At 40.0% G+C, this 25,111-nt stretch overlaps 4 protein-coding genes across 4 annotated transcripts; all 4 read left to right on the forward strand.

The window, feature by feature from the left end:
- Positions 1-9,482: 9,482 nt before the first annotated feature.
- On the forward strand, positions 9,483-10,454 carry LOC121049170 (wall-associated receptor kinase 1-like). Its single transcript, XM_040505769.1, has one exon. The coding sequence runs from the start codon at positions 9,483-9,485 to the stop codon at positions 10,452-10,454; it is 972 nt and encodes a 323-aa protein (XP_040361703.1).
- On the forward strand, positions 9,880-12,092 carry LOC112202366 (wall-associated receptor kinase 5). The gene is made up of 3 exons (XM_024343351.2): positions 9,880-10,419; positions 10,530-10,697; positions 10,830-12,092. Exon 3 carries the CDS (start codon positions 10,865-10,867, stop codon positions 12,047-12,049), a length of 1,185 nt encoding a protein of 394 aa, XP_024199119.2. The 5' UTR covers positions 9,880-10,419; positions 10,530-10,697; positions 10,830-10,864; the 3' UTR covers positions 12,050-12,092.
- A 1,001-nt stretch (positions 12,093-13,093) lies between these two features.
- On the forward strand, positions 13,094-17,337 carry LOC112167668 (ribokinase). The gene is made up of 4 exons (XM_024304715.2): positions 13,094-13,818; positions 15,925-16,110; positions 16,782-16,977; positions 17,076-17,337. The coding sequence occupies exons 1-4, from the start codon at positions 13,174-13,176 to the stop codon at positions 17,165-17,167; spliced, it is 1,119 nt and encodes a 372-aa protein (XP_024160483.1). The 5' UTR covers positions 13,094-13,173; the 3' UTR covers positions 17,168-17,337.
- Positions 17,338-18,370: 1,033 nt separating this feature from the next.
- Positions 18,371-22,281, forward strand: LOC112165280 (asparagine--tRNA ligase, cytoplasmic 1). The gene is made up of 6 exons (XM_024301764.2): positions 18,371-18,645; positions 19,318-20,484; positions 21,069-21,325; positions 21,411-21,540; positions 21,660-21,718; positions 21,885-22,281. The coding sequence occupies exons 2-6, from the start codon at positions 19,405-19,407 to the stop codon at positions 22,066-22,068; spliced, it is 1,710 nt and encodes a 569-aa protein (XP_024157532.1). The 5' UTR covers positions 18,371-18,645; positions 19,318-19,404; the 3' UTR covers positions 22,069-22,281.
- The last annotated feature ends 2,830 nt before the right edge of the window (positions 22,282-25,111 follow it).

Raw genomic sequence — 25,111 nt, forward strand, 5'->3', positions numbered from 1 at the left:
TAATGACAAGGAATTTCATGGCATCAGTGAGTGACCGGGTGAGCATTACAGGAGCTATAACACTGTCTGTTTTTTGTTTTCTTTTCTGCCCATGTGTGTCTATGTTTTGCTGCAAATTCGTAGGAAAGTGACAATGAGTAACAATTTTCCTGTCAATCTTCCTAGCTACTGGAACTCGGGATGGAACTTCTCTGAAGTTCTGATTTTGCTCATTACACCTATCTTCTCTAGAGATTTTTGGTGGATGTGTACTTTACGCCAAGTTCTGCTGTATTCAGTTTTGTAAATTTCCCTTCGGGTTGTTGCTCCCTTCATCAGTGTCTCTTCTATAGCCTTCTACATATGTTGTACCTAGTAAAGCTGCGTCTACAACGCTTTGCTTTATATGAGAGATCACAAGGCAATGTGAACCCATTACAAGTCTCTCTCTTTTCATTCTATTCCCAACTCAATATGACGATCCCATCATTTTGAATATACTTTCATGTCACTGACACTCTCCGGTCTCTAGCATGAGGAAGTAGCTACCAAGATTGCTTTTCTAGCTGCTTCCTCTACATAAAATTTTTCCACCTTAGCCTGCAATTACACAAAATATCGATCCCCATGAATTCGAGGATAAGGATGTTGCATAATAGAGTATGATTTAAAGATTTGTTTCGAAAGGGGTCTGATTATCATTTGGAGATGATCAGCTAAAAACAATTATTTTACTGGGAAAATGGTTCATACGGTACCTGAACTTTTCCGCCTTATAAATTTTGGTACCTGAACTTCAAAAAATATCACTTTGGTACCTGAGGTTCTTTGCCTAACCGAAGATTGGTATATATGGTCATTACCTCCGTTACGGAGCTTGCCACCTGGCAAATTTACAAGGGTAGTTTCGTCCCTTCACTCACTCCCGCCAAAATTTCCAGTCATACTTTCCCTCCTGCTGTTTTTTTGGACTCTAGTGACTTTTACCTCCAAATTAGTCAACCATATAATTAGAATGTGGCGCCAAAGTTGAAGAAAAAGGTGGGCTATTGAAACTATATATCAGTTTAGTACCTAATGTTTTTGGCCCGACCAAGGTTCTAAAAAAAGCTAGGCGCTAGTCGGGCGGTGACCCAGGGACTAGCGCCTAGAGGCCTAGGTGGGGACTAGGCGGTTTTTTTTTTTTAATTTTTAAATTATTTTAATGACATATAATAATATAAATGATAATATTTAAAGTCTAAAATTAATTATAAATATAAAAATAGTCAAAATATAGAATAAATTAGGGTTTATGACCGCCTAGCCCGCCTAGTCCCCGCCTAGTCCCAGCGTAGCCCGCCTAGTCCCCGCCTAGCCCGCCTAGTAGCCCAGTGCCTAAGGGAAACGCGTAGGCCAAAATCGGAGCGGTTCCTTGCCGCCTAGGCCGTTTTTTAGAACATTGGGCCCGACAGAGCATAAGTACATGTGATGGCTAATTTCATCCTACCACAAATGACTATCTGAAATGCATATAACCTGAAACAGAGAATGCATTTTGATAGAGCTAGAGTCAAATGCAACATACCAATTACATCTGTTTGAGTTATTAAACCCAACAAAACCATAGGCTAACAATCTGCATTGTCTAGCAAATCCAAAAAAACCATTGTGCAGCAAACCCAACAGAGCTATACTTTAGCATTCTGCATTGTCCAGCAAACCCAACAAAATACAAAAAGTAAATTGGACACTAAAACCCTAGTGAGAATCATTTTCTTGTGATGGAGGGGCTGTTGTTGGTCTAGGTTTTCTATGAGCAAGGACTTTGAACCTTCTGTTTGTGAAACCAGGTCTGGAGGAGCTTCCTGAAGCTGTAGTAGTCTGTGATTGCTGGGAAGGCACATAAGTTGGTCGGGACTCTTCCACATTCTGAGAAACTTGTGGCTTTACATCCTGAGTTTCATTGTGCTGTTGCTGGACAGGTTCAGCTTCCTGAGGATCTTGCTGCTGCTCTCCCTCATTTGCCTGCTGCTGCACCACATTCTCACCTTGCTGCATTCCAACAACACATAATGGACCCAACAGTGAATTTAAATTTTCCAATCACATCAAGTGTGAACCTACAAAAATGAAATGAAATTGATAACCATACTTGGTTACTCTGTTTGCATGTCCTCCTATTGTGGTCCTTCTTCTTACATATTCCACAACTGACCTGTGAGTAATAGACTCTTGGCAGCTTTTCTGCTACATCTGGGGAGGGGGGGGGGGCACTTCTCCTTTTAAACCAGTTGCAGTAGGTATAACAAATTCAGATATATGTCATAATTTCACAACAAATAATGACCAAAACAGTTGAAACATAACAGATAACCAAAATTTGTGCAGAGGAAGGATGAATGACCTTGTTCTTTGTTCCTTGACATTTTGGGTCTCCCAAGTTGCCTCCTATAAAAAGGAGGTGTAATTGGCCTATGTATCTTGTCCCACTCAGCCACTCCAGATATTGGGAACATTACTGGGTCATAAGCCTTCATGTATGTATTCTTGGTGAAGTAATCATGCACAAAATCTAGGCCTTAACCCTTTGGAGTGAATTGCAGCTACTGCATGCCCACATGGTACCCTAGAGATGTTCCATCTCTTGCAAGTGTAGGTCCTTGCTTCCAATGAAACTGAATGTCCAGCCACCACACCACTGGCACATGTTACACCTCTACCTTGAATCTCAAAAATGTTATTACTTGAACTGATAACTCTGTATTCATGGCTAAGCTTAGCATTTTTCTTCAATTCCTTCTCAATTCTTGGGCCAACATTACACCTCCAATTAGGGCCAGATTGTCTTCTATTAGCCATCCTGTGTCATTGTGGTAGCTCTTATGTCTTCCAAACAACCAAGTATGGGCTTCTTCCTAGCTGGTAGGATGCTTTTGTTGAAACTTTCACTGTAGTTGTTTAACAAAACATCACACTTGAATTTAGGATCAAAGTGTGACTTTGACCAATGTTGTGCAGGTCTGTCCATGCACCATTGCCAACCAGTAGTTGAGCTATTCTTCATGTCCTCCAAAGCATCCTTGAATTGATTCATTGTGCAGCTTCTAGCAATAGCCCATAGTTTATCCTTCAGTTCCAATCCTACGGACACAATACAAACAAACTATTACAAACCTAGTAGCATATAAAACAGGTCAGCAAAGTAATGAGAGAGAGATTGCAAACCTTGATATCCATCTGACTTGAAGTTATTGTGGAGATGTCTGACACAATGCCTGTGTGCAGCATCTGAAAATAACTCCTTTATAGCCTGCTCAAGGCCCTTTTGCTTGTCACTCATGAATGTGTAATGAGTGCTGTGATGTATATCTAAATCAATCTTCAAAAATTCCAAAAACCATGTCCAGGTCTCCCTTGTTTCTACTTCCACAATTGCCCATGCAATGGGATAAATCCCATTATTCCCATCAATCCTCACAGCTGAAAGCAACTGCCCCTTATGTACTGATTTCAAATGACACCCATCTAACCCTATGTAGGGTCTGCCACCCTCCTTCCAACCCTTCTTCAATGCCTCGATGCATATGTAGATCCTTTTGAACCTTGCAAGCTCTCCATCAAGTTAAGTGTGAATCCAAACAGAAGTTCCTAGTTTCCTCTTCTTAAGCTCATGAGCATAGCTCTCTAACAAGTCATATTGATCTGCATGGCTCCCTTGTGCAAGCTTAAGTGCCTTCACTCTTGCTCTATAACACATCTGATAATCCACCTCCATTTCAAAATCCTTGTTGATAGCATTCTGCATCCCTTCCCTAGACCAATTAGGATCACTCATGAAAAAATCCATGTATTCTTCAGCAATAAAAGGTGCATGCATATGGAACACCTTTTTTCCAAAAGAAGCACACTTGTGCTCTTGCCTCAGAGTCCTAATGAAAATGGTGGGATTATCCAAGTCAATAGTAGAGGCATAGATCTTCCAAGGGCAACCAGGAGATGTCTTGCACCTTGCCAAAACCTGTGTCAAAGTACAGTGGACACAATAGAGTCAGTTTAATTGGAATAACTTTTCAACACTTCAAACTCATACTATATAAACAAGATTGAAACTTACCTTGTGTCTTGTGTTTGTTGGAAACCTAATCTCCTTCCTTGTTTGAACTGCATGCTTCCTAATTGCACTCTTAAACACCTTGGAGTTTGGAAACTCCATCCCCAATTCAAAAGTAGGTCTCTTCATGTCCTCCTTATACTTGAACTCCCTCCATGAACTGTATCTTTTCCTACACTTTACAGGGAACTTCCATCTGTCGTCATCATCCTCACCTGAGGATCCATGCATACTATCTAACCCTTCAGACTCATTCCCACCATCTTCAGATATATCCCCCTCGAACCCCATCTCTTTAAACTCATTTACTCTGCTTCTGTCACCATTTACATTCTGCTGAAACTGCAAATCATCATCTTTACTGTCCAGTTCATAATCTGAATCCACTATGCCATCAAAATCTGGGTCCTCTGAGTCTGTTGTGCTTTCAGAGGAGACATCCACATCAGGAACCAAGTGGCCTCTTGAACTCTCACCTCCAGACCTTGTAGAATATCTCCTTTGCACCTCAGGCCTTTTTCTGCCCTTATTCTTCTTTGCAGGTGGATTGTCTTCTTCTTGAACCACATCTTTGCCTTTCTCCTTTCTTCTTTTGTTTGCTCTTTCCACTTCTGCCTGAGTCATGGATGCCTCAACATCATCAACAGTAGGCTCATGTCCTCTATCTTCTGGAACTCTATGTCCATCCTCATTTTGCTCAGGCACTTATGCATCCTGTTCTTGAGGCAAATGTCCATCCACATCAGGCCCATTTCCATTTCCATTTGCAGCTATTGTTTCACCATTGGGCTCATCACTTAACTCATCCAAGTCCACAAAACTAGGCTCTTCAGCATAACACATTTCCTCTGCCCCCAAAGACCCTTCTTCCTCCTCCTCATCAGATGTAACATTGGGCCCTTCCTCCACATCTTCAATCCACCGGCCAATAAACATAGCATGGTTGAGATTTTCTTCAAACTGGTCAAGCTTTTCAACCCCTAAATCCTCCTTTCACTTGTGCACACTATGTACAAGTCTATATAATTCAACCTTGGACATACATAGTGACACATCTCCACAGCCTCTTGATCAGTACATAATGACAGATACCCATCCCCCTCCTCACTTCCAGGAATTCTAAACCAGAATTGAATTAGGGGCATTTGGTACCCCAAATCATAGGCCCAATAGTGTATCCCTGTCATGGACATTGTGTCCGGGTCTACTCCATTAACATAGCACAATTGGCCCCCTCTATAAACCCTATTCACTCCCCTCTCACTATAAAATCTCCCCCCATGATGAATCCTCATAGTGAACAGATTGGGATCTGCAAAGGTAAATTCAACATGTTATTTTACTAAGATTTTTTCACTTAACCTACCTATCTAACATGGTCAATTCATCTTGTTCAAACTGTTACACACAATGCACACACAAAAAAAAAAGTTTATGAATTTCCAACACCCTCATTCATTTAACAGTTATGAGAGTCACCAAACAATCACCAAACCCAATCATCTTCATTTATGTCCAGAATCGACTATTGCTAGGATTTAAGAACCCTCACCAACCAGCCTCAAATCGGTCACCATTTTTACTTCCTCTTTCATTTAACCTCCCCAACCACTTCATCCCCGACATCAAAGCGACAAAACCCTAAATTTTAAATTGCAGACCCAGACAAAAACCCCAAAAAACAAAACACATCAAACACCCCAAGCCCAGACAATACCATATAAAGCCATAAACAATACATAGGATTCCACCAGATTCGAGTAAAATGGAATAACTTTTTCGAGGGGGGGGGGACCATTTTTTTTACTTGAGTACTTCGGTGGATCCCCATCAAGTCGAAAGTATCTCCAGCATCTACCCACCATCTTACACTTCTTGGCTTTCTCTGTTTCGCTTCAGACATTCGAATCTCTGTACAAAAGTGAAACAGAGAGCGACAGTTCCGAGATTCGGAGAGAGAGAGTTTTAACTTTCCCTTCGAGATATAACAGACAACGGGGTAGAAACTGATCGAGTGAAAAAGAAGGGGAAAACGACTTAGGTTAAACTCACACAGACGAAAGGACCAAAGTACCCTCCCCCGTTTGAATTTTGAATTGCTCCGTAACGGAGGTAACGACCATATATACTAATCTTCGGTTGGGCAAAAAACCTCAGGTACCAAAGTGATATTTTTCGAAGTTCAGGTATCAAAATTTATAACGCGGAAAAGTTCAGGTACCGTACGGACTATTTTCCCTTATTTTACTTTCCATTTTGTCTTTCATTAATTTAAGTCTCAAATACGAAGAGATTGCCAAGCTTACTTTCTTGTTGCTTAAATGTACAAGTAGTTAGATACTGTGGAGGACGAGGGTCGATGTGTAAACCACTACGTCTCCAGTTCTTCCCACATTGCTAGAAGTCCTAGCTGAAGTACTTTACCCCCCTCAATGCTCAATGCTCACTAGCTTTCACAAAAAATTCTAGGCTCAAACTATAACCTGTAAAAACAAAAAAGTGACTGATCTTAACCCGACTTCTTAAACCGGTTCCGGATACCCTATTTACCCGAACACATTCCTTGTTTAGCAGCACTAGCAAACAGTCATTTTCCACAAAGCCAAACTCCTTATTTTCTCGTTAAGAAAGAGAAGTAGAGAACAGAGTGGAATCAATGACTTCAATGAGAGCAATAGCATATTCACCATCCCAAAAATGGGACTCCAAATTCCAAACCCATCTCCCAAAACACTCAAACACACCCATCAACACCAACCAAATCCCCAATTCAACCCCACAAGACACCCGCCACTTCCCTGCTTCTCCCTAGACTCACCAAAATCCCAAAACCCACTGACCCCAATCACCACCACAACGGCACAACCCGACCGCTTGTGGTGGTGGGCTCAGCCAATGCAGACATCCATGTTGAGATTGAGAGACACCCCAAGGAGGGCGAGACCATCTCAGCCAAAACCGGTCAGACCCTGGCTGGGGGAAAAGGAGCCAACCAGGCTGCCTGTGGTGGCAAGCCGGCTTACCCAACCTACTTTGTGGGCCAGGTGGGTGAGGATGCCCATGGCAAACTGGTCATTGAGGCCCTCAGGGGTGGTGGGGTCCACCTGGATCACCTGACTAGTGTGGCTGCTGCGCGCACCCACTGGGCCTGCTGTGGTGATGTTGCAGGGTGATGGGCAGAACTCCATTATCATTGTGGGTGGTGCCAACATGAAGTGTTGGCCGGAGAGCCTGAGTGATGAGGATTTGAGGGTTGTCAAGAGTGCTGGGATTGTTTTGCTTCAGAGGGAGATTCCAGAAGTGGTCAACATTCAGGTTGGAAAGGTCGATCAGGTAATTGAATGATACACTTTCGGTTTTATATGATATCGTCGTGTTGTGTTAGATTGGGAGCATTTGATCTTACTGGGTGTGACAGCATGCAAATGCAAATGTTAATGCCCTGCGATGACGGGGATTGATCAGAGTTTTAGACTTTTAGTAGTACTGAGTGGTCGTACGTTGGAAATAGCTTACATTAATTAGTGCATTAGACTAGTTGTATTTTAAGAGAGATTAGCAATTAGTTGGTTGGCGTACGTCAGTGTGCCCAGTCATATACATGTGATGATTTGAAGTGTATGTAGTATGTAACCGTCCTCTAGAAGAATTACTCAATGCGATTTTCAAAGGACTCATTCTGTCAAAAACTCAAAATCAAAACCTGGTAGCCATGCATGTATGTCCTTCATTCTAATTTGGTCAAAGAAAGGACCAGTGGACAACTAAAAAGAATTTTCTTTGAATAATTCATTACAAACTTCCTAAAAAGAATTTGTGCTAAGACAACTTGTTTCGTTTGTCATGATCAAGGGCCGCAGAAGAAACCAATAAAGTAATAAACAATATGAAGGGAAAATCACAGGAGAAAATCTTATTTGGGCCCTTACAAAAATCATGTGAAGCTAATAATGTACTACATCTGTTTGCCAAACTTCAAAGCAAAATAATCACATTGCTGAATTTGGAGACAATTACAAAAATTTGGGACCATTGTGATAAGTGCGTAGTTGTTTTACTCACGTACAAATATATGCATATGCTTTTCCACAGAGGGTGATGGCCGGTTGTCTTACAATTCTACCACTCAATATTTATAAAAAAAAAAAATCATAATTTCACATTTTAAAATCGGTGGTTTTGAACTTTAAATAACAATTAATAAACATTGTCATGACAAATCATTTCATCGTAATTAAGTAGATTTCTAATTTGTATGGATATGTGACGCAGTCGGATTGATAACTAGGTTTACCAGCAATAAACCTAACAAAATGATTCTGGAGTCCACCAGAGATAAAAGAGAAAATCTCTATTTTATTGATTAAAAGTTGAAAGATCCATTCTGCAGCCGCAAGTAAGAGAAAAGTACCCTAGGGTGACTAACAACGAAACCCTAAGGCCCATGGATAAAAACGAAAACAACCCAAAAATAACTAGGAAAACCAAAAACGGGTCAAATAGAAAAATGCAGTTTTGAGGCCCTAAACGATCCCGAAAGCCTGAAAAATACAACAGCTCATAGCTAAGCAATGAGTCTTGTTTCTGGCGCGATTCCCTTTCCGGAAAGGTAAGGTACGTCTCAATCAGACACCGAGCTGCTGTTTCCTGTCTACTAGTCACTTTTCGTTTTCCTCCTTTAGCACGATCTAACTGTTCCTCAAATTGGGCTGCCATCCGCTCTGCATCAATATGTGTGCACATGAGTATTTTCTTTTAAATTTTTCTCAGAGAAAATACAAAAAGAATAATTGGAAAGTCGAAAACCCTTCCCAGTTGCCACTCTCCACATACGTACGAAAGGAATACACAATCTCATTTGCCTAGTCCTAGATGCTTTTGGTTAATTGTTCTTAATTTTTCTTACTGACGCTGATAGGTCTAACTTCTTGCACTACAAGCAATTGAGCAACGCTAGCTGACGCTGATTATACGGACTCATACATACATTGGCCAAATAAAATGCTGCTACGTACTCACTCATGGCGGTCTTGCTTGGTATCTTCCATGTGAACTAATCTTAAGTTGGACAATATTTGATCGCAGTAATTTGACCATTAGATCGAGTATTTCCAAGAAGCTAGACATGCAAGTCAATTACAAACAAAATTGGATGTCAATCTTTTCATGCCAAGTGGGAAGCTTTACTTCCCGGAAGTAATGGGGACAATCGACTTCATCTTCGTCGTTGGATCACGTAGTTAACCCATTGTTCAACAAGAGCTAGCCACAGCACGGATACCAGTCTTCCTTCTCCTATAAAAGGACTACTGGTATTCTATAACTTTATCAAGCAATACAATTTGTAAACTATTATTCGATCTGTTACCATTACTGGCTAGAAGGAATACTAGTATAAAGTACTAGTGCCATGGCCTTTTTACACTGGCGGATGCAAATGATGAAACTCTCTTTGGTGATATTATTGGCAGCTGTAACAACAAGAGCAGCAGCTGATCAAGCCCTACATGGTTGTGCAGAAAAGTGCGGTGATATAACAATCCCATATCCATTTGGGATAGGCGATGGCTGCTACCTGCGTCCAGAATTCAACATCACTTGTAATGGACCCACCACACCCACGTCAACAAACTTTGCAAACAGTACCTATACTTTTCCCATGGCCATAGCTAACTTTTCCATTTCTGAGGGTGAGCTGCAAGTCATGCAGGCCGTAGCCCTAGATTGTTATGACAACAAGGGTGTAAAGATAGCCAACAGCACAAGTACGCTGGAGCTGCCGCCTTCTTATACCATCTCTGCAAAAAACAAGTTCTTTCTCGTTGGCTGTAATAATGCAGCAATTTATGAAGGTCTACTTCAGTTCCCAGACCCAGATGAAGGAAGTGACTTCCAAGCAGCCGGGTTCACTGTGACCTTGTGTGTAAATGAGCTTGGCAAAGAGTTGCACGAGTCTTGTGACGGCTTTGGGTGTGCCCAAACTTCCATCCTTAGTGGACTCCAAAATATCACTGTGTCCTTGGATGCACTTGATGCTGATAACCGAACAGATTCGTGGAGCTTAAAGTACCTGTGCAGCTACGCATTCATTGTGGACGAAGGCAATTTCACATTCTCCCCGGAGAGAAGTTTCCAACAATTGAATACCACAAGGCAGCAACTTCCAGTACTTATTAACTGGGCGATTGGGGGCGAGCCATGTGAAGTAGCAAAGAAGAACCACAGTACTTATGCATGCAAAGAAAATACCACCTGTGTCGACCGAAGTACCATCACAAATGGTACGGTTGGTTACCTTTGCCACTGCTTGCCAGGTTACCATGGAAATCCGTACCTTGGTTGCCAAGGTAACTATGCACACCTTAGTGAAAGCTCAGTATGAGATTTACCTCATTGATCTGTCACATTATATAACCTTTTCATGATATCATTTTTTTCTTTAATTTTTAATTTTTAGATATCGATGAGTGCCAGGCTTCAACTAACCCCTGCCAGAATGGGAAGTGCATAAACTCACCTCCAGGAAATTATTCTTGTCAATGTAACGGAGGGTACAAAAACAAAGATCCAATAACTTGCGTTGAATATCCCAAAGCAAAGAACACTTCCCTGAAAATTTCATTGGGTGAGTACTTATACATATATACACGTATATTGATTAGGTAGGGACACTTAATTCAGTAAGCCATATGTAATAATCTACCTTAGAAATTATTTTTGGTTGGGAGTTTTTAATCATGCATATCTATATTTTCAGGTCTCATTGTAGGATTCTTGGTTTTAGTTGTTTCAATGTCATGGATATATTGGAAAATGAACAAAAGAAGGCTCATCAAACTCAAAGACAAGTACTTTAAAGAAAATGGCGGCTTAACATTACAGCAACGGCGCCTAGCTACTCATGGAGGAGGAGTGGAGACAACAAAAATCTTTACGGCTGAAGAGCTTAAGAAGGCAACGAACAATTATAATGCAGGTGAAATTCTTGGTGAAGGAGGCTACGGAACAGTTTACAAAGGAATATTGCCTGATAAAAGAGTTGTAGCCATCAAAAAGTCAAAACTGGGTGCCCCAACTCAAAGTGATCAATTTGTCAATGAGGTGACTATTCTTTCTCAAATCAACCATAGAAACGTGGTAAAATTATTAGGTTGTTGTTTCGAGACCGAAGTGCCTTTACTAGTATACGAGTACATCACCGGTGGAACTCTTTCTGAGCATGTATTCAAGAAAAGACAAAGATCTGTGCTTTCATGGGAATTACGACTGAAGATAGCATCAGAAACGGCAGGGGCACTTGCATACTTGCACTCCTCTACTTCCACTCCAATCATACATCGAGACGTGAAATCAACGAATATATTATTGGATGACAATTACACGGCCAAAGTGTCAGACTTTGGAGCTTCACGTTTCATTCCTATAGATCAAACTCAAGTAGCAACACTAGTGCAAGGGACACTTGGATACTTGGACCCTGAATACTGCCATTCAAACCAACTGACTGAAAAGAGTGATGTATATAGCTTTGGTGTTGTGCTAGCGGAGCTACTAACGACGAAAGTGGCAGTTTCTTTTGCTAGGCCCGAGGAAGAGAGAAACCTAGCAAGTTTGTTTATTTCTTCAATGGAAAAAGAATGCTTGAATCAAATTCTTGATGCTGAAATTCTGAATGAGAGGAATATGGAGACAATACGGCAAGTGGCGAATCTGGCGAAAAGATGTTTGAGGATAAAAGGAGAGGAAAGGCCTTTGATGAAAGAAGTAGCTATGGAGTTGGAGGGGATGAGAATTGAGGCAAAACATCCATGGAAATGTGGTAGTTCCTGCTCTGAGGGGACTGAGTACCTGTTAGGGTCATCCAATTCGAAGACTAATGTTGCGGATACTAAAGGTGAAGGTGTTTCTAGTGGTACGACCAGCGGGTATGCCAGTATGCAAATTCCGATGTTAATGTCACATGAACATGGGCGATAATTGATCAAACTTTTGGTTTAGTTTAGTGTTAAATATGTAATGCTCTGGTGCGTTAGGATTGTGTTATGCTTAGAATCCTTTAATCATTTTCTGTTGGTTTAGCTACAATTAATTGTAGAGTTTTTTCTTCATGTGACACGTGTTAGTAAGATAGTGGATCTGGTAATCTACCAGATGTATAAATAACTGGCTGGGACTCTCCTCTTCTTCATCATTTTGTTTCTTTTTATTCAAGAAATATACAAAGCTTCGTACGTGTCTACTGGAACTCAGCACAGAACTGCTCATCTGAAGAGCTAATTTTGCTCATTGCATCTTCTTTTTGGAGATATTCGGTGTTCGCAGTATTCGGTTTTGTGAAAATTAAAATGGAATGGAACTATTGTACCATGTATATATCTGTTCTATAACACTTTTGTTGGTTTTGCAGCTCGAAGCTCTGCACTAGTTTGCTAGTCTTAATTATTTTCTCAAGGCTGTTGCCCCTGCATATACTCTAGATATTAAAGCTGCGTCCACAGCTCTCTGCTTGAGTGCATTGTTAACAAGGCAATGTGAACCCATTACAAGTGTCTCCCTTTATGTTATATTCCCAACTCATGCAATATAATGATCCTATCATTTTGAATCTGCTTTCATGCCAAGTCCTCTTCTACTAGATTTTTTTTTTTTTCCACCTTGCGTGCCCTTAAACAATATCGCTCCCCACGAAATCAAGGATGTTGCATAATAGAGTATGATTTGAAGATTTTTCGGGAGAAGTCTGATTCTCATTTGGAGATGATTGGCTAAAATATATAATTTGTGAGAGCCGGTGAGTATTGAGGGTAAAGTACTTCGTACATATTGATCCTCGTCCTCTATAAGCAACAAAATATCTCTTTGTTCCAGCTATGTATATGCAAGTATTTGAGATATGAAATTAATGAAAGCCAAAATGAAAAGTAAAAATAAATTGTAGGGTCAAGCGATGAACCTGTAAAAACAAAAATATTTAGCTAATTTGAAGATAAATTTTACTCCAACATAATATTTAGCAGCACAGGAAAGGAAAAAGTCCATTTTCCGCAAAGCCGACTGCTTTTCGCGTTGAGACAGAGAACAGAGTTGAATCAATAACTTCAATGAGAGCAATAGCGTTTTCACCCTCCCAACAATGGGACTCCAAAATCCAAACCCGTCTCCCAAATTCCTCACACACACCAATCCACACCAACCCAAATCTCCAATTCAAAACCACAAGACACCCACTTCCCTGCTTCTCCCTAGACTCATCAAAATCCCAAACCCCACTGACCCCAATCACCCCCACAACCCCACCCCTCGTGGTGGTGGGCTCAGCCAATGCAGACATCTATGTTGAGATTGAGAGACTCCCCAAGGAGGGTGAGACCATCTCAGCCAAAACAGGTCAGACCCTGGCTGGGGGCAAAGGTGCCAACCAGGCTGCCTGTGGTGGCAAGCTGGCTTACCCAACCTACTTTGTGGGCCAGGTGGGTCAGGATGCCCATGGCAAACTGGTCACTGAGGCCCTCAGGGGTCGTGGGGTCCACCTGGATCACCTGACTAGTGTGGCTGCTGCACCCACTGGGCATGCTGTGGTGATGTTGCAGAGTGATGGGCAGAACTCCATTATCATTGTGGGTGGCGCCAACATGAGGTGTTGGCCTGAGAGGCTGAGTGATGAGGATTTGAGGGTTGTGAGGAGTGCTGGGATTGTTTTGCTGCAGAGGGAGATTCCAGAAGTGGTCAACATTCAGGTTGCAAAGGTCAGAGCTTTGTGATTGAATGATACGCTTTCGGTTTTTATACGATATTGTTGTGTTGTGTTAGATTGGGAGTATATGATCTTACTGTGCCTTTTGTGTGTTACTTGCAAGATCATTTTTATTCCCTGAGGTGTTTGAACTTGAAGTATGTTTACTCTGGTCATGCTTGGTGGTTTTGTAGAGTTTGTGAGATCATGTAATTGTCGTGTGCGATTATGTTTTAGGGTATTAGAAAGCTTTTAGCTTGTGAAATCTGGCTAGGTGAAAGAAAGAGGGTTATTGGATTTCTACCTGGTTTGATGTCCATTGTCATTCGGTGTTGAGAATGTGCTAATGTGGTGGAGATATTGAAAGTCAAAATGTGGGAGTTGATATTAATATGTTTATGAGTTATGAATTTGTATGGGGATGCCATGTTCTGCTAACAGAAAAGAGACCTAACACAGATGAAACAGTACTAGCTCAACAGAATACTTGTTCTTTGGCAATCTATGTAACTTTATATTCTTCTCAGAATAAGAGGAATTTCTGTTTATCTTCTGAATGGCATTAGTCAAATCAACCAATTTATTGTTTGTCTCTATATACAATGAATAGTTCAGAATAGCTTTTTCAGACCAACAAGGTGAATAGAATAAATGAATTTCGGTCTTTTGGAGAGACTATGCACTTAAAATTTCTACTTGTAGCATATGTGCAAAAAATCTCACCAAATTTCTATCAAGTTGTTTTCTGATATTGAAACCCAATAGTGGTTAATCCAATGAGTTAATAATTGCTTCTTAGAATGTATAGGACAATTGCGATTTCTCCAGAGGATTAACTGATGACTGGTGCAAATATATTTTAGTCGTGAATTAAGGTCTATTTCCTTTAAACAGCACATAGTTGAATATGATTTACAATGATAGCTTTATTGTTTTGTAGTTGAATCTGAAGATGAAAAAAAGGGGAATATCAGTAGATGCTTTGGAATCAGATTTCCATTGACCCCAAAGAATAGCTGCAAAGAAAATCTACATATTACACCTATGATAAAAAAGTAATAGTCTGTTGTATATATTTTTCTCTTACATTACTGTTCCTCTGTATCCTATTCGGCTCATAAGTATATTGATATTTATTTTTTCCTCATTTGTCTCTACATTATCTATGTAGTAACCTGATGTACTGCTTAACCAGTAGTTGAACTTTGGACTCTGAAGACTACCAAAATTCTTGGCATGCTTTGTACATCAGTTCTGTATGCGGGGCATATCTATAGCCCATATATTCTTTTGACAGTTAAACATTAAAAGATTAGTGTATGGGTTAGACTTGCATCATTGGGTGACCGGTTTGTGTCTCTTCAATTGTTATGTTCCATATGCTTTCCAGAGAATTCCTTTAGCTTATGACTGCAAAATGTGAAAACATGGCTAATCTGTGCATGGATGGGAGTTCTTTGTTGGTTTTAAGGATTGAAAATTTTCAAGAAGTAATGCATTTGGATTTTGAATACTTGAGAAATGTCAAATTGACCCTTTAAATGAGTTAGATACAGAGTTTTCAATTTAAATCGAAATCTTTTAAATTTGCATATTGTAAATGCAACCTAATGGATTTGTTTGCTTTTCAGCAGTTTAGTTCCTTGAACACACTCTAGATAAATCACTTTGATGTTTCCTGCATTCCAGATTGTTTCCTAGAAAAATTTTGGGGTACCATGTCTTTGTGCTAGTTTCTGTATTGTACGGTTTTTAGTAAAGGTTGCAACTGGTGATGCCTAAGATAACCATCATCTTCATTATGTGTGACCTGAATTCTTGCATGAATGAAATAAGAGAAATAAGCCAAAACTCTGCCTACCTGCTTCCTCCCATTAGGTAAAGTTTTGACTTTATAAGTTTATAGTTGGATGGGTTTGCTGGTGTCACATCAATACCCTTGGTGATCTAACTGTTCCTTGTTTTCCTGATTTAGGCCAGTTGCTGCTTATGCAATATACTTTAGACAGTCAGTTTGCTTTTATGCATCAACAGTAACCATAAACATAAAGTGTCTTAATATTCATTGCCTATCTCTTACATACAGTTTATCCAGTCTGACATATCATTTTATCTTTAGGCTGCCAAGAGTGCAGGTGTACCAGTCATTTTGGATGCCGGAGGAATGGATACACCAATCTCCCAGGAGCTATTGAACTATGTTGATATTTTTAGCCCAAACGAAAGTGAACTTGGTCGTTTGACAGGAATGCCGACTGAAAGCTTTGAACAGATTAGTAATGCCGTTGTCAAATGCCATAAAATGGTGAGTTTTGCTAAATTAAAGCAGTCTTTGTAACTTGGGCTTCTTTGGCGTTTTCTATGAATTGAAGAATTTTCATTCTCTGATGATTTATTAAAACCATACTTCTTTTAAAATATATTGGTTAGCTGTTTACTTGTAAGTATATGTACAGTTTTATTCATGCTATGTAGATCTATGACAGAGAGGCACAATATCATGCAAATATTAGAATCTTCGCTGTTTATGAAATTCTTTAACAGTTCCTTTATCACCATCTTTATGACGGCTAGATGGCATTGATTTAGATGATTAGGGTCTGATTTCAGCCAAATGGGGTCATCAATCTCTAAGGGTTGCTTTTGTTTTTGGATGGTCCACCAATACAAGTTTTAAGTTGACCCATGTAATGGTATTAACTGTGGGGGTTCTGATCAGTGAACTTTCAATGACACTTCTCTGCTTTTCTTTTATCAATCTGGACAGTTAGGAAAGTGTTTAGAACTTACAGATTTTTTTTTTTCAACTCTGGTAACTCGGCAACTCTTCCCTGCTAAAGCACTGAACCAAGTTTGTCGTGAAAATGTGATATTATGACTATCATAATTCATGTCTTAAGTACCAGAAAAGGAATAACCCTTGCAGTTGAGGAGCTGTGATTCTAGCTAGTCGATACTCATTATGTCTACTTTCAGGGTGTTAAGCAAGTCCTAGTAAAACTTGGGGACAAAGGGTCTGCTCTATTTGTAGAAGGTGATGAACCAATTAAACAACCTGTCATATCTGCTGCGAAAGTACTTGATACTACTGGAGCCGGTGATACATTTACTGCCTCTTTTGCTGTTGCTTTTGTGGAGGGCAAGTCCATAAAGGAATGCCTGAGATTTGCAGGTGAGGGTGGCTGCACCTTATAAAATTTTCTTTATAATATTCTCTATAAAGGATTTCTTTAGCAAAAGATTTATGCGCCTACTTTTCACTTTTGTCAGCTGCGGCCGCTTCTCTTTGTGTTCAAGTGAAGGGAGCCATTCCTAGCATGCCCGAGAGGAAATCAGTTTTGAATCTTCTTCAATCTCTTTGAGGATAACATTGTATCTAAGAGTCGATAGGTTTTTAACATGCTTGTTCATATAATAAAATCCTTCTTTTACCTTCTATCGACTCAACGAAACTGTTATCTTGTTTCCATTTCCAACAGCAGATGTAACATTCCATGATATATGCATCTTTCGCACATAAATTGAATTTTAACGCAAAAACTCATGAAGCAACCAATTTGCTAGCATCTTCCCCTTCTATAGTTTCTCTATTATTAAACCTTTCAAGCTCACATGAGGAGTAAAATTCCTTATACAGACAAGTAGCTTGGAGGAGCATCGTGACATTCTTGATTCTCGATAAAAGAATTCTTGTGGAGAGGGGAAACTGTTGCAACAGTTTTACTCCGTATTTTTTTTTTTTTAATGGTTACTCCATATCTTTATTGGTCACACAATTTGGTTTTATTTTAAATAAATTTTGAAGAAAAGACACTAAATTAGGGAAGTAATGAGTGTTAGTAATAACAAATAAAAGGGAGAATATCACAAATTGTTTGACACTTTGGTTACTCAACTTTAACTCTGTTAGTCACTTTAGTTACTTTGTTAATTTTTTTTATTAAAACAAAAAAATTATTTGTCACAATATTAATGATATTTTCGTCCAACCAATTGTGAAAAATTGAGAAATCTGTATTAGAATAATTTGGAAAAGTGATTAAAGTGAGATAAAATGCCCCTTAGGTGACTAAAGTAATTGACAGAGTAATAGTTGAGTGACCAAAATGACAAATGAGTCATAGTTAAGTGACCATTTGTGGAATTCTCCCTAAATAAAAATAAAAAACCTATCGATCTTAATCACATAATTATGTAAATACTACAATTATGTGGCATTATATGGTTGTCCATATAATTATTTGGAGGTTAATTTGTAATATTCACTAACTAGCATCTTCATGATCTAATATCAAGTAAGCTTGTAAGTAATCACCAAATTGTTTGCTTAATTTATGATTGATCACCAAGTAACTTGCAGTGACCACCAAGTTAAAATATGAGTGGTAATCAAGTAACTCCAACCCTATACAGGGTTAGTGAATCGTGAAATGGTCAAAGAGGACACACCACTTTCTTGCATCTATTCTCCTTTTACTTTCTATAGCGAGCAAATTACCCTATTTTATAACAAGACGCCCCAACTTGTTTGGAGGTCGAGGCTTTCTATCGTCTACTAGGGTTTACGGTGTCAATATCTTCTTGAGCCAACCTCGAGCTGCCACGTCATATAAATAATAAACCAATATTTGGAGAAACCACACGTCACAAATATTCCAAAAGAACCCAAATTGTCAATAGGGCAGAATCCAGTGAAAGAGAATCCATCACTTCCTAATCCTCTTCTTCTTCTTCTTCTTATTCTTAGTGCCGCCGCACACCAACTTCAAACCCTAAATTTGAACAAGAAGAAAGAGAGGAAGCCCAAATCGAATCGGGTACTCAAATCCAGCTCTTCTGGGTAAGCAGATTTGGTTTTAGCACTCTGAAATCTAGATTATTTATAGTGGTCTATTTCTCTTTGGTTTGCTAACAAATTGTATGATAAATCTGATTGTTTATGTGATGCTGATGCTAGCTAGATAAGAAATATGGGTTCGCTATCATCTCCATCTTTGGATTGAAAAGTAACCATCTTTGGTTTTTGTTCTGCTTGCAATCTTTACGAACCTATATGTTAATGTTTGCTAGTTTTGGTAAATGCTTCATCCATGGAACCCGTGCAGGTTTTTGTTGTGTATTTCACATAGATTTTTATATGTTACTTGGTTTTACTTATAGCTTTAGTCAATTCTTGAAATTTTGGATGCTTTGGATTACCCTTGCTTGTGCAGAGTAAAACCCTACGTTGATTTTGTTCATGTTTCTAGTTGTGTGTGCTACTTTTGTTTTCGTCGGTTTATCTTTACTGGAGAGTATCGTTCCGATAATGCCAGCTAGTTTGGTTGGTCATGTGTGATGCTTCATCCATGGAAGCCTGGCTGGTGTTCCTTATGAATTTCACTGTGCTTTTCATCTTCACACCTCATTTTTACTGTCAGTTCTAGTTTGTTGTCCCTGCATTGGAATATACACATATACTTTTCTTTTAAAGATGAAATCCTAAAGTTGTCCTTTGTGTTTACTAATTCAGGTCACACATTCAGCTACCAGCCAATCTGTTTTAGCTTAACTCTGAGTTGTTAGTATTTACATTGGGTTACAAGTGACAACAATTCTAATGGCTACCGATTCGGCACAGTTAGGTTCCCAACTGGCTGAAGCAACTTTAAACGAATCTGTCTCCGCTCTGAAAGCAGAATTTTCTGACAGAGTTCCCATCAGATCCATAATATCACGAACTGATGGGGGGTCTGGGTTTGCCGGGCAGCATGTCCGGATTGGTGGTTGGGTGAAGACGGGCAGGAAGGCAGACAAGGATGCATTTGCTTTTCTGGAACTTAATGATGGATCATGCCCTGGCAACTTACAGGTGATTGTGGAAGCAGACAAGGGTGACCTTGGGCAGCTTGTGCCAACCGGTACATGTGTGGTTGTGGATGGCGTGCTTAAGCTGCCCCCAGCTGGGGCCAAGCAGAAGGTGGAGCTTAGAGTTGAGAAGGTGGTCCATTTAGGTCCAGTTGACCCTGCTAAATATCCGTTGCCCAAGACCAAGCTCACCCTTGAGTTTTTGAGGGACGTTGTTCATCTCCGTTCCAGAACTAACACCATCTCTGCAGTTGCTCGCATCAGAAATGCCCTGGCATATGCAACTCATACATTTTTCCAAAAGCATGGCTTCCTTTATGTGCACACTCCAATTATCACTACCAGTGATTGTGAGGGTGCTGGTGAAATGTTCCAAGTCACAACATTGATTAGCGAAGGTGAAAGGTTGGAGAGGGAGCTGATTAAGAACCCTGCCCCATCTGAAGCAGACCTAGAAGCTGCCAAGCTAATCATCAAGGAAAAAGGAGATGCTGTTTCACAGCTGAAATCTGCTAAAGCAAGTAAGGAGGAGATTGGTGCTGCAGTCGCTGAACTTAAAAGGGCGAAGGAGAATGCATTGAAGCTGGAGGAGAGATCAAAGCTTCAGCCAGGAATCCCCAAAAAGGATGGGAAGATTGACTATACACAAGATTTCTTTGCCCGTCAAGCTTTTTTGACCGTTTCTGGCCAACTCCAAGTGGAGTCTTATGCATGTGCTCTTAGTAGTGTGTATACATTTGGGCCTACTTTTCGTGCTGAGAATTCACACACTTCACGGCATTTGGCAGAATTCTGGATGGTGGAGCCTGAATTAGCGTTTGCAGAGCTCAAGGTATGTTAAGTTCACATTGTGAACCTTAAATCTAGCATAGTCTTCACTTAATAAGATACTTGACATTAAAATCCCTAACAACAGATCTGTCCTGCTTATCATTTCTTCATGTCCGTTATATTTTTGCCTCAAGAGCCTTCCAAGTATTGCCAAGTCCCTTATATCCCTAGGTGATTGTTGATAGTGGTGATTAATCAGGAATTTAATGCTAACTTTCATGTAGGACAAACATTTTTTTTATATTTTCCTTCAGTTTGATTTTGCTGTGATTTATAGTTTAACCGCCTCCTTATAAAGGAGATGCATTATCTTCCTTCCAGTAATCATTTATCATTTGTATTTGTTTCTTGAATCCTGTTCTTGTATAGTACACAGCTACTCTTTCCAAAATTGTTGTTTTTAGTGGTGATATGCCTGGAAATCAATGCAAACCTTCATTTCAAATTACTTGGAGATGCCATTTGGTTTATTTTCTCTGGGAGCATAGGAGCAGCTCATTCCTCAACTTTTTGTTGTCTATGTAATTTTTCAATTTTTAATCTTATTGTGTATCCGGAAGTCTTACACTTAGTCTTCTGATGTAGGATGACATGAACTGTGCAGAGGCGTATGTGAAATTCTTGTGTCAGTGGTTACTTGACAACTGCTCTGACGATATGGAGTTTATTTCTCGGCAATTTGATAAAACTTGCATAGACCGTCTAAAGATGGTTGCATCCACACCGTTTGAACGGATTACATATACAGAAGCTGTGGAGCTGCTAATTGATGCTGTGAAAAATGGCAAGAAGTTTGAGAATCATGTAGAGTGGGGGATTGACTTGGCATCTGAACATGAAAGGTACTCCTGCATCATTGTTCTGCTCGATCAGTCGTATTATGGCTGCTGATTATAGGGAGTTTACTGATTCATTGTCTTGCTCCAGATTCTTAACAGAGGTGAAATTTCAGAAGCCTGTTATTGTGTACAATTACCCAAAAGGGATCAAAGCTTTCTACATGAGACTCAATGATGATAACAAAACAGTGGCTGCTATGGATGTCCTTGTACCAAAGGTGGGCATTACCCTATCAAGGATTCTGTCATTGAGTTCTTTTTGCATGGTTTTTTTATACACTAATGTGTTGTGCATCTTTTGCTGTATTGACATTCATATTTTTTGCTTATATTTCAGGTGGGAGAGTTGATTGGGGGTAGCCAAAGGGAAGAACGCTATGATGTGATTCATAGCAGGTATGAGAACTGTGCTGCTTTAAATTGATGCACATACTGCTTCCTTTTAGTCTTTTTGTTTTTCAGTCGAAGTTTTCTTTAACATTCTCCTTAAGAAGAATTATGACATATCTTTCATTGTAGTTTCTTATGCCCAACTTTTCTTGGCATCTATTATGTATTGCAGGATTGCAGAGATGGGTCTGCCTATTGAGCCGTACGAGTGGTATCTTGACTTGCGCCGCTTTGGAACTGTCAAACATGCTGGTTTTGGTTTAGGGTTTGAACGGATGCTTTTGTTTGCCACAGGCCTTGACAATATCAGAGATGTTATTCCATTCCCTAGATATCCTGGAAGAGCAGATCTTTAAGACAGTAGTCTAGTCTACGAGTTTGATGGGTAATATTCGAATTTGTTTTCCATTAATCCCTGTGTGGGCTTTCTCTAGGTTAACCACAGTAATGTCTCATTAATATTCCAAAATTTAGACCATTGTATACTGTTTTCTGAATTTATGTTATCTGAATAGCAAGTTTGTGCTCCCTGCGATTCTGCAGTTCAATATTACTTGGCTTTCGTAAAACGATTGTTTTTGGCTACTGGACATATTTTGAAATTGATTAATGGTTTTGAAGATTGGTCTTCCGTAGTTTTTGTTAGAACTGGTTGTTGCCCATTTGAGAAACTTCATCCAGGAGACAAGGACAAGGAACAAACTTGTTACAAACACATTTTGAACACTTTCTTCATAAATGCTGGAATTGTGATCCATCAATTGAAATTATTCTATGCACCGACGGCAAATGAGCCAACACTTATAAGCGGATCTCAATTCTTGATATTAATAATTAACATTTTTATTAATAACCTAAGAGTGTATTTAATATAATCTTACCATCTATTTATGACGGTGCAAGTGATGTCATTTAGCTAGATAATTAATTGACTACTTTTCTGTTTAGGATTGATGTTATTTTTTCCCTTCCTTCCTTCCTTTCATCTTAATCATCTTATCACCATTAATAATTTGAGTATAAGTTAGGGGCCGTGATCACTTACCCAATTTTAACCTAAAAATTACCCACTTGCTCCATTAAGAGTTTTTTGACCCCATTTACCCAATCTAACTTCTACTGACATAATTACCCTCATTTTAATCTCTCTCTCTCTTCCCCCTCACCGATTTCTCTCTCTCTCTCTCTCTCTCTCTCTCTCTCTCTCTCTCTCTCTCTCTCTCTCTCTCTCTCTCTCTCTCTCTCTCTCCCCCTTCCCCCCTAGCCGGACGGCCAGATGCCGAGCCACGACGCCTTCAGCACCATCTTCTCCGAGATCGGTGCCGGCAAGCATGTCCCAGGCGTAATCTTCGCCGATCTCGAGCCCACCGTCAAAGCCCATCGTCCCAGTCGCTGCTGCTCGTGCTGGAAGCTCCTGGAGGCGCTGGTCCCGATGTGGGAATTCGGGTCGGATAGGAACGTCGGCGTCCACCCCTGACTTGTAAGAATTCTTCCTCACCTCGGTTCTTGTGCTCGGCCGCAGAGACATTGCACCTCTCTTTGCATATCCCAGGCGCTGTAGGTCCTCGTTCGTCTGGGCCGAGCGACGGCGCTGCTGGTGTTGCCGGAGGAGTGACATGGATTACTCCGGTTGCTGCGTTTTTTTTTTTTTTTTTTTAAGTATTGTTGTTCAGTTCTTTTTTTTGGCAAGGAATAGCATTTTTTTTTTTTGAATGTCTATTAGATTGGAGGCCAATGATCTACTATCTGTTCAACAATGTAAGTAATCTGACATTGCAATGTAACTGTGGGGTTTATTTGATGGTCTACTGGGGGGCAGTAGACACATTATTGGCCCCCAGTAGACTTTGATACGAGGGACAGGGATCACTATAGTGTGATGTTTTGATAAGTTACATGTTGTTTTCTGTGTATTAAAGTCAAATTATCTGTGAATCCTACAAAAAGGTGCATTTTTGGTGGTCTATTGGAGGCAGTAGAGACATTGGACTTTGTATTGGGGGGCAATAATATGATTATTGGGAGGCAATAATATGATTATTGAGAGCCAATAATTTGATTATAAATTGATCAATTGTGCCTGTAGTGTATTTATTTTGGTTTTGGGAGTTCATACAATTCATTGGAAGTAGAGGTGGCAAATGGGCCACAAAGCACGAGCATGGCACGGGCCCGGCACGCTTAAAGGCGGCCCGGCACGGCCCAAGCCTGTTAGTGGCCCGGCACGACCCGAGCACGTTAGAATAACTGGTCGGGCTGGGCCTAAGAATATTGGCCCATTGGCCCGGCCCGGCCCGAGCCCGTAATGGGCCCGGCACGGCCCGAGCACGACATATTGTGGGCCGGCCCGTTACAAACACAAATTTTCATTTTTAAAAAAAAAAAATTAAAAAACTATAATGATGAGATTTGAATATGAGACATTTTTATTTAAAATCTTATGACTACTTTCTTTTATATTGTCAAAATAATGAAACAAAACATTATATCCTTGTTTTGACATAAGTATTTTTTATAATATTTATTAATAAAGACTAATCTCATAATAATACAACTATAGAATGAAGGAAAGAATAATAGATACTAAATCTTCATTATATTAATAAAGATTAATCTCACAAAACAATATATTTTGAGTTTTTTTTTCTTCTTTCTTTCTTATAGTGAAATATAAAAAATTATTAGAAATCTAATCTTAAAAAGCTAAGATTAAGAAAAACGTTATAGAATTTAATTTATTTTAATTTTCTAAATAGTTAAATAAAATTAATTTCTATTTGTTCAAATTAAGATTCTAAAATTGTGCTTTATAGTGGGTAGGCACGAGCACGGCCCGTTATTGACCCGGCACGAGCACGGCCCGGTAAGATATGGGCTCGGGCCATGGGCCGGGCCGGGCTTAATGTTTAAGTAAATGGGCCGGCACGAGCCCGGCACAATAATAAATGGGCCGGCCCAAGCACGGCACGAAGCACGACTAGGCCCGCTTAAAATGGGCCGGGCCGGGCCGGCCCGTTTGCCACCTCTAACTGGAAGGCAATAATATGATTTTTGGGAGGCAATAATATGATTACTGGGGGGCAATAATATGATTACTGGGGGGCAATAATATGGTTACTGGATATTATTAGGGACTGGTCGCTGGATTCCAGTCACCGGTCGTCTGCCACCTTTAACTGGAAGGCAATAATATGATTTTTGGGAGGCAATAATATGATTACTGGGGGCAATAATATGGTTACTGGATATTATTAGGGACTGGTCGCTGGATTCCAGTCACCGGTCGTCTGATTCCGGTCACCGTTCGCCGGATTCCGGTCGCCGGCGCCCTGCCACTGGTCACCGGAGGTCGGCAAGGTGGAGGATGACTTCTCCCTCTAAGTGAAAAAGAAGGAGAAG

The sequence above is a fragment of the Rosa chinensis genome, chromosome 5, assembly GCF_002994745.2.
Source record: "Rosa chinensis cultivar Old Blush chromosome 5, RchiOBHm-V2, whole genome shotgun sequence".
In the NCBI taxonomy this organism is placed as follows: domain Eukaryota; kingdom Viridiplantae; phylum Streptophyta; class Magnoliopsida; order Rosales; family Rosaceae; genus Rosa; species Rosa chinensis.

Excerpts from the sequence above, each read along its gene's own strand:
- LOC112167668 (XM_024304715.2), top strand. The coding sequence starts at position 13,174 with ATGAGAGCAATAGCGTTTTCACCCTCCCAACAATGGGACTCCAAAATC. Across the intron at positions 16,111-16,781 it reads TTGTCAAATGCCATAAAATG|GGTGTTAAGCAAGTCCTAGT; the intron begins GTGAGTTTTGCT and ends GTCTACTTTCAG. Across the intron at positions 16,978-17,075 it reads GGAATGCCTGAGATTTGCAG|CTGCGGCCGCTTCTCTTTGT; the intron begins GTGAGGGTGGCT and ends CACTTTTGTCAG.
- LOC112165280 (XM_024301764.2), top strand. The coding sequence starts at position 19,405 with ATGGCTACCGATTCGGCACAGTTAGGTTCCCAACTGGCTGAAGCAACT. Across the intron at positions 20,485-21,068 it reads TAGCGTTTGCAGAGCTCAAG|GATGACATGAACTGTGCAGA; the intron begins GTATGTTAAGTT and ends CTTCTGATGTAG. Across the intron at positions 21,719-21,884 it reads TATGATGTGATTCATAGCAG|GATTGCAGAGATGGGTCTGC; the intron begins GTATGAGAACTG and ends TATGTATTGCAG.
- LOC121049170 (XM_040505769.1), top strand. The coding sequence starts at position 9,483 with ATGGCCTTTTTACACTGGCGGATGCAAATGATGAAACTCTCTTTGGTG.
- LOC112202366 (XM_024343351.2), top strand. The coding sequence starts at position 10,865 with ATGTCATGGATATATTGGAAAATGAACAAAAGAAGGCTCATCAAACTC.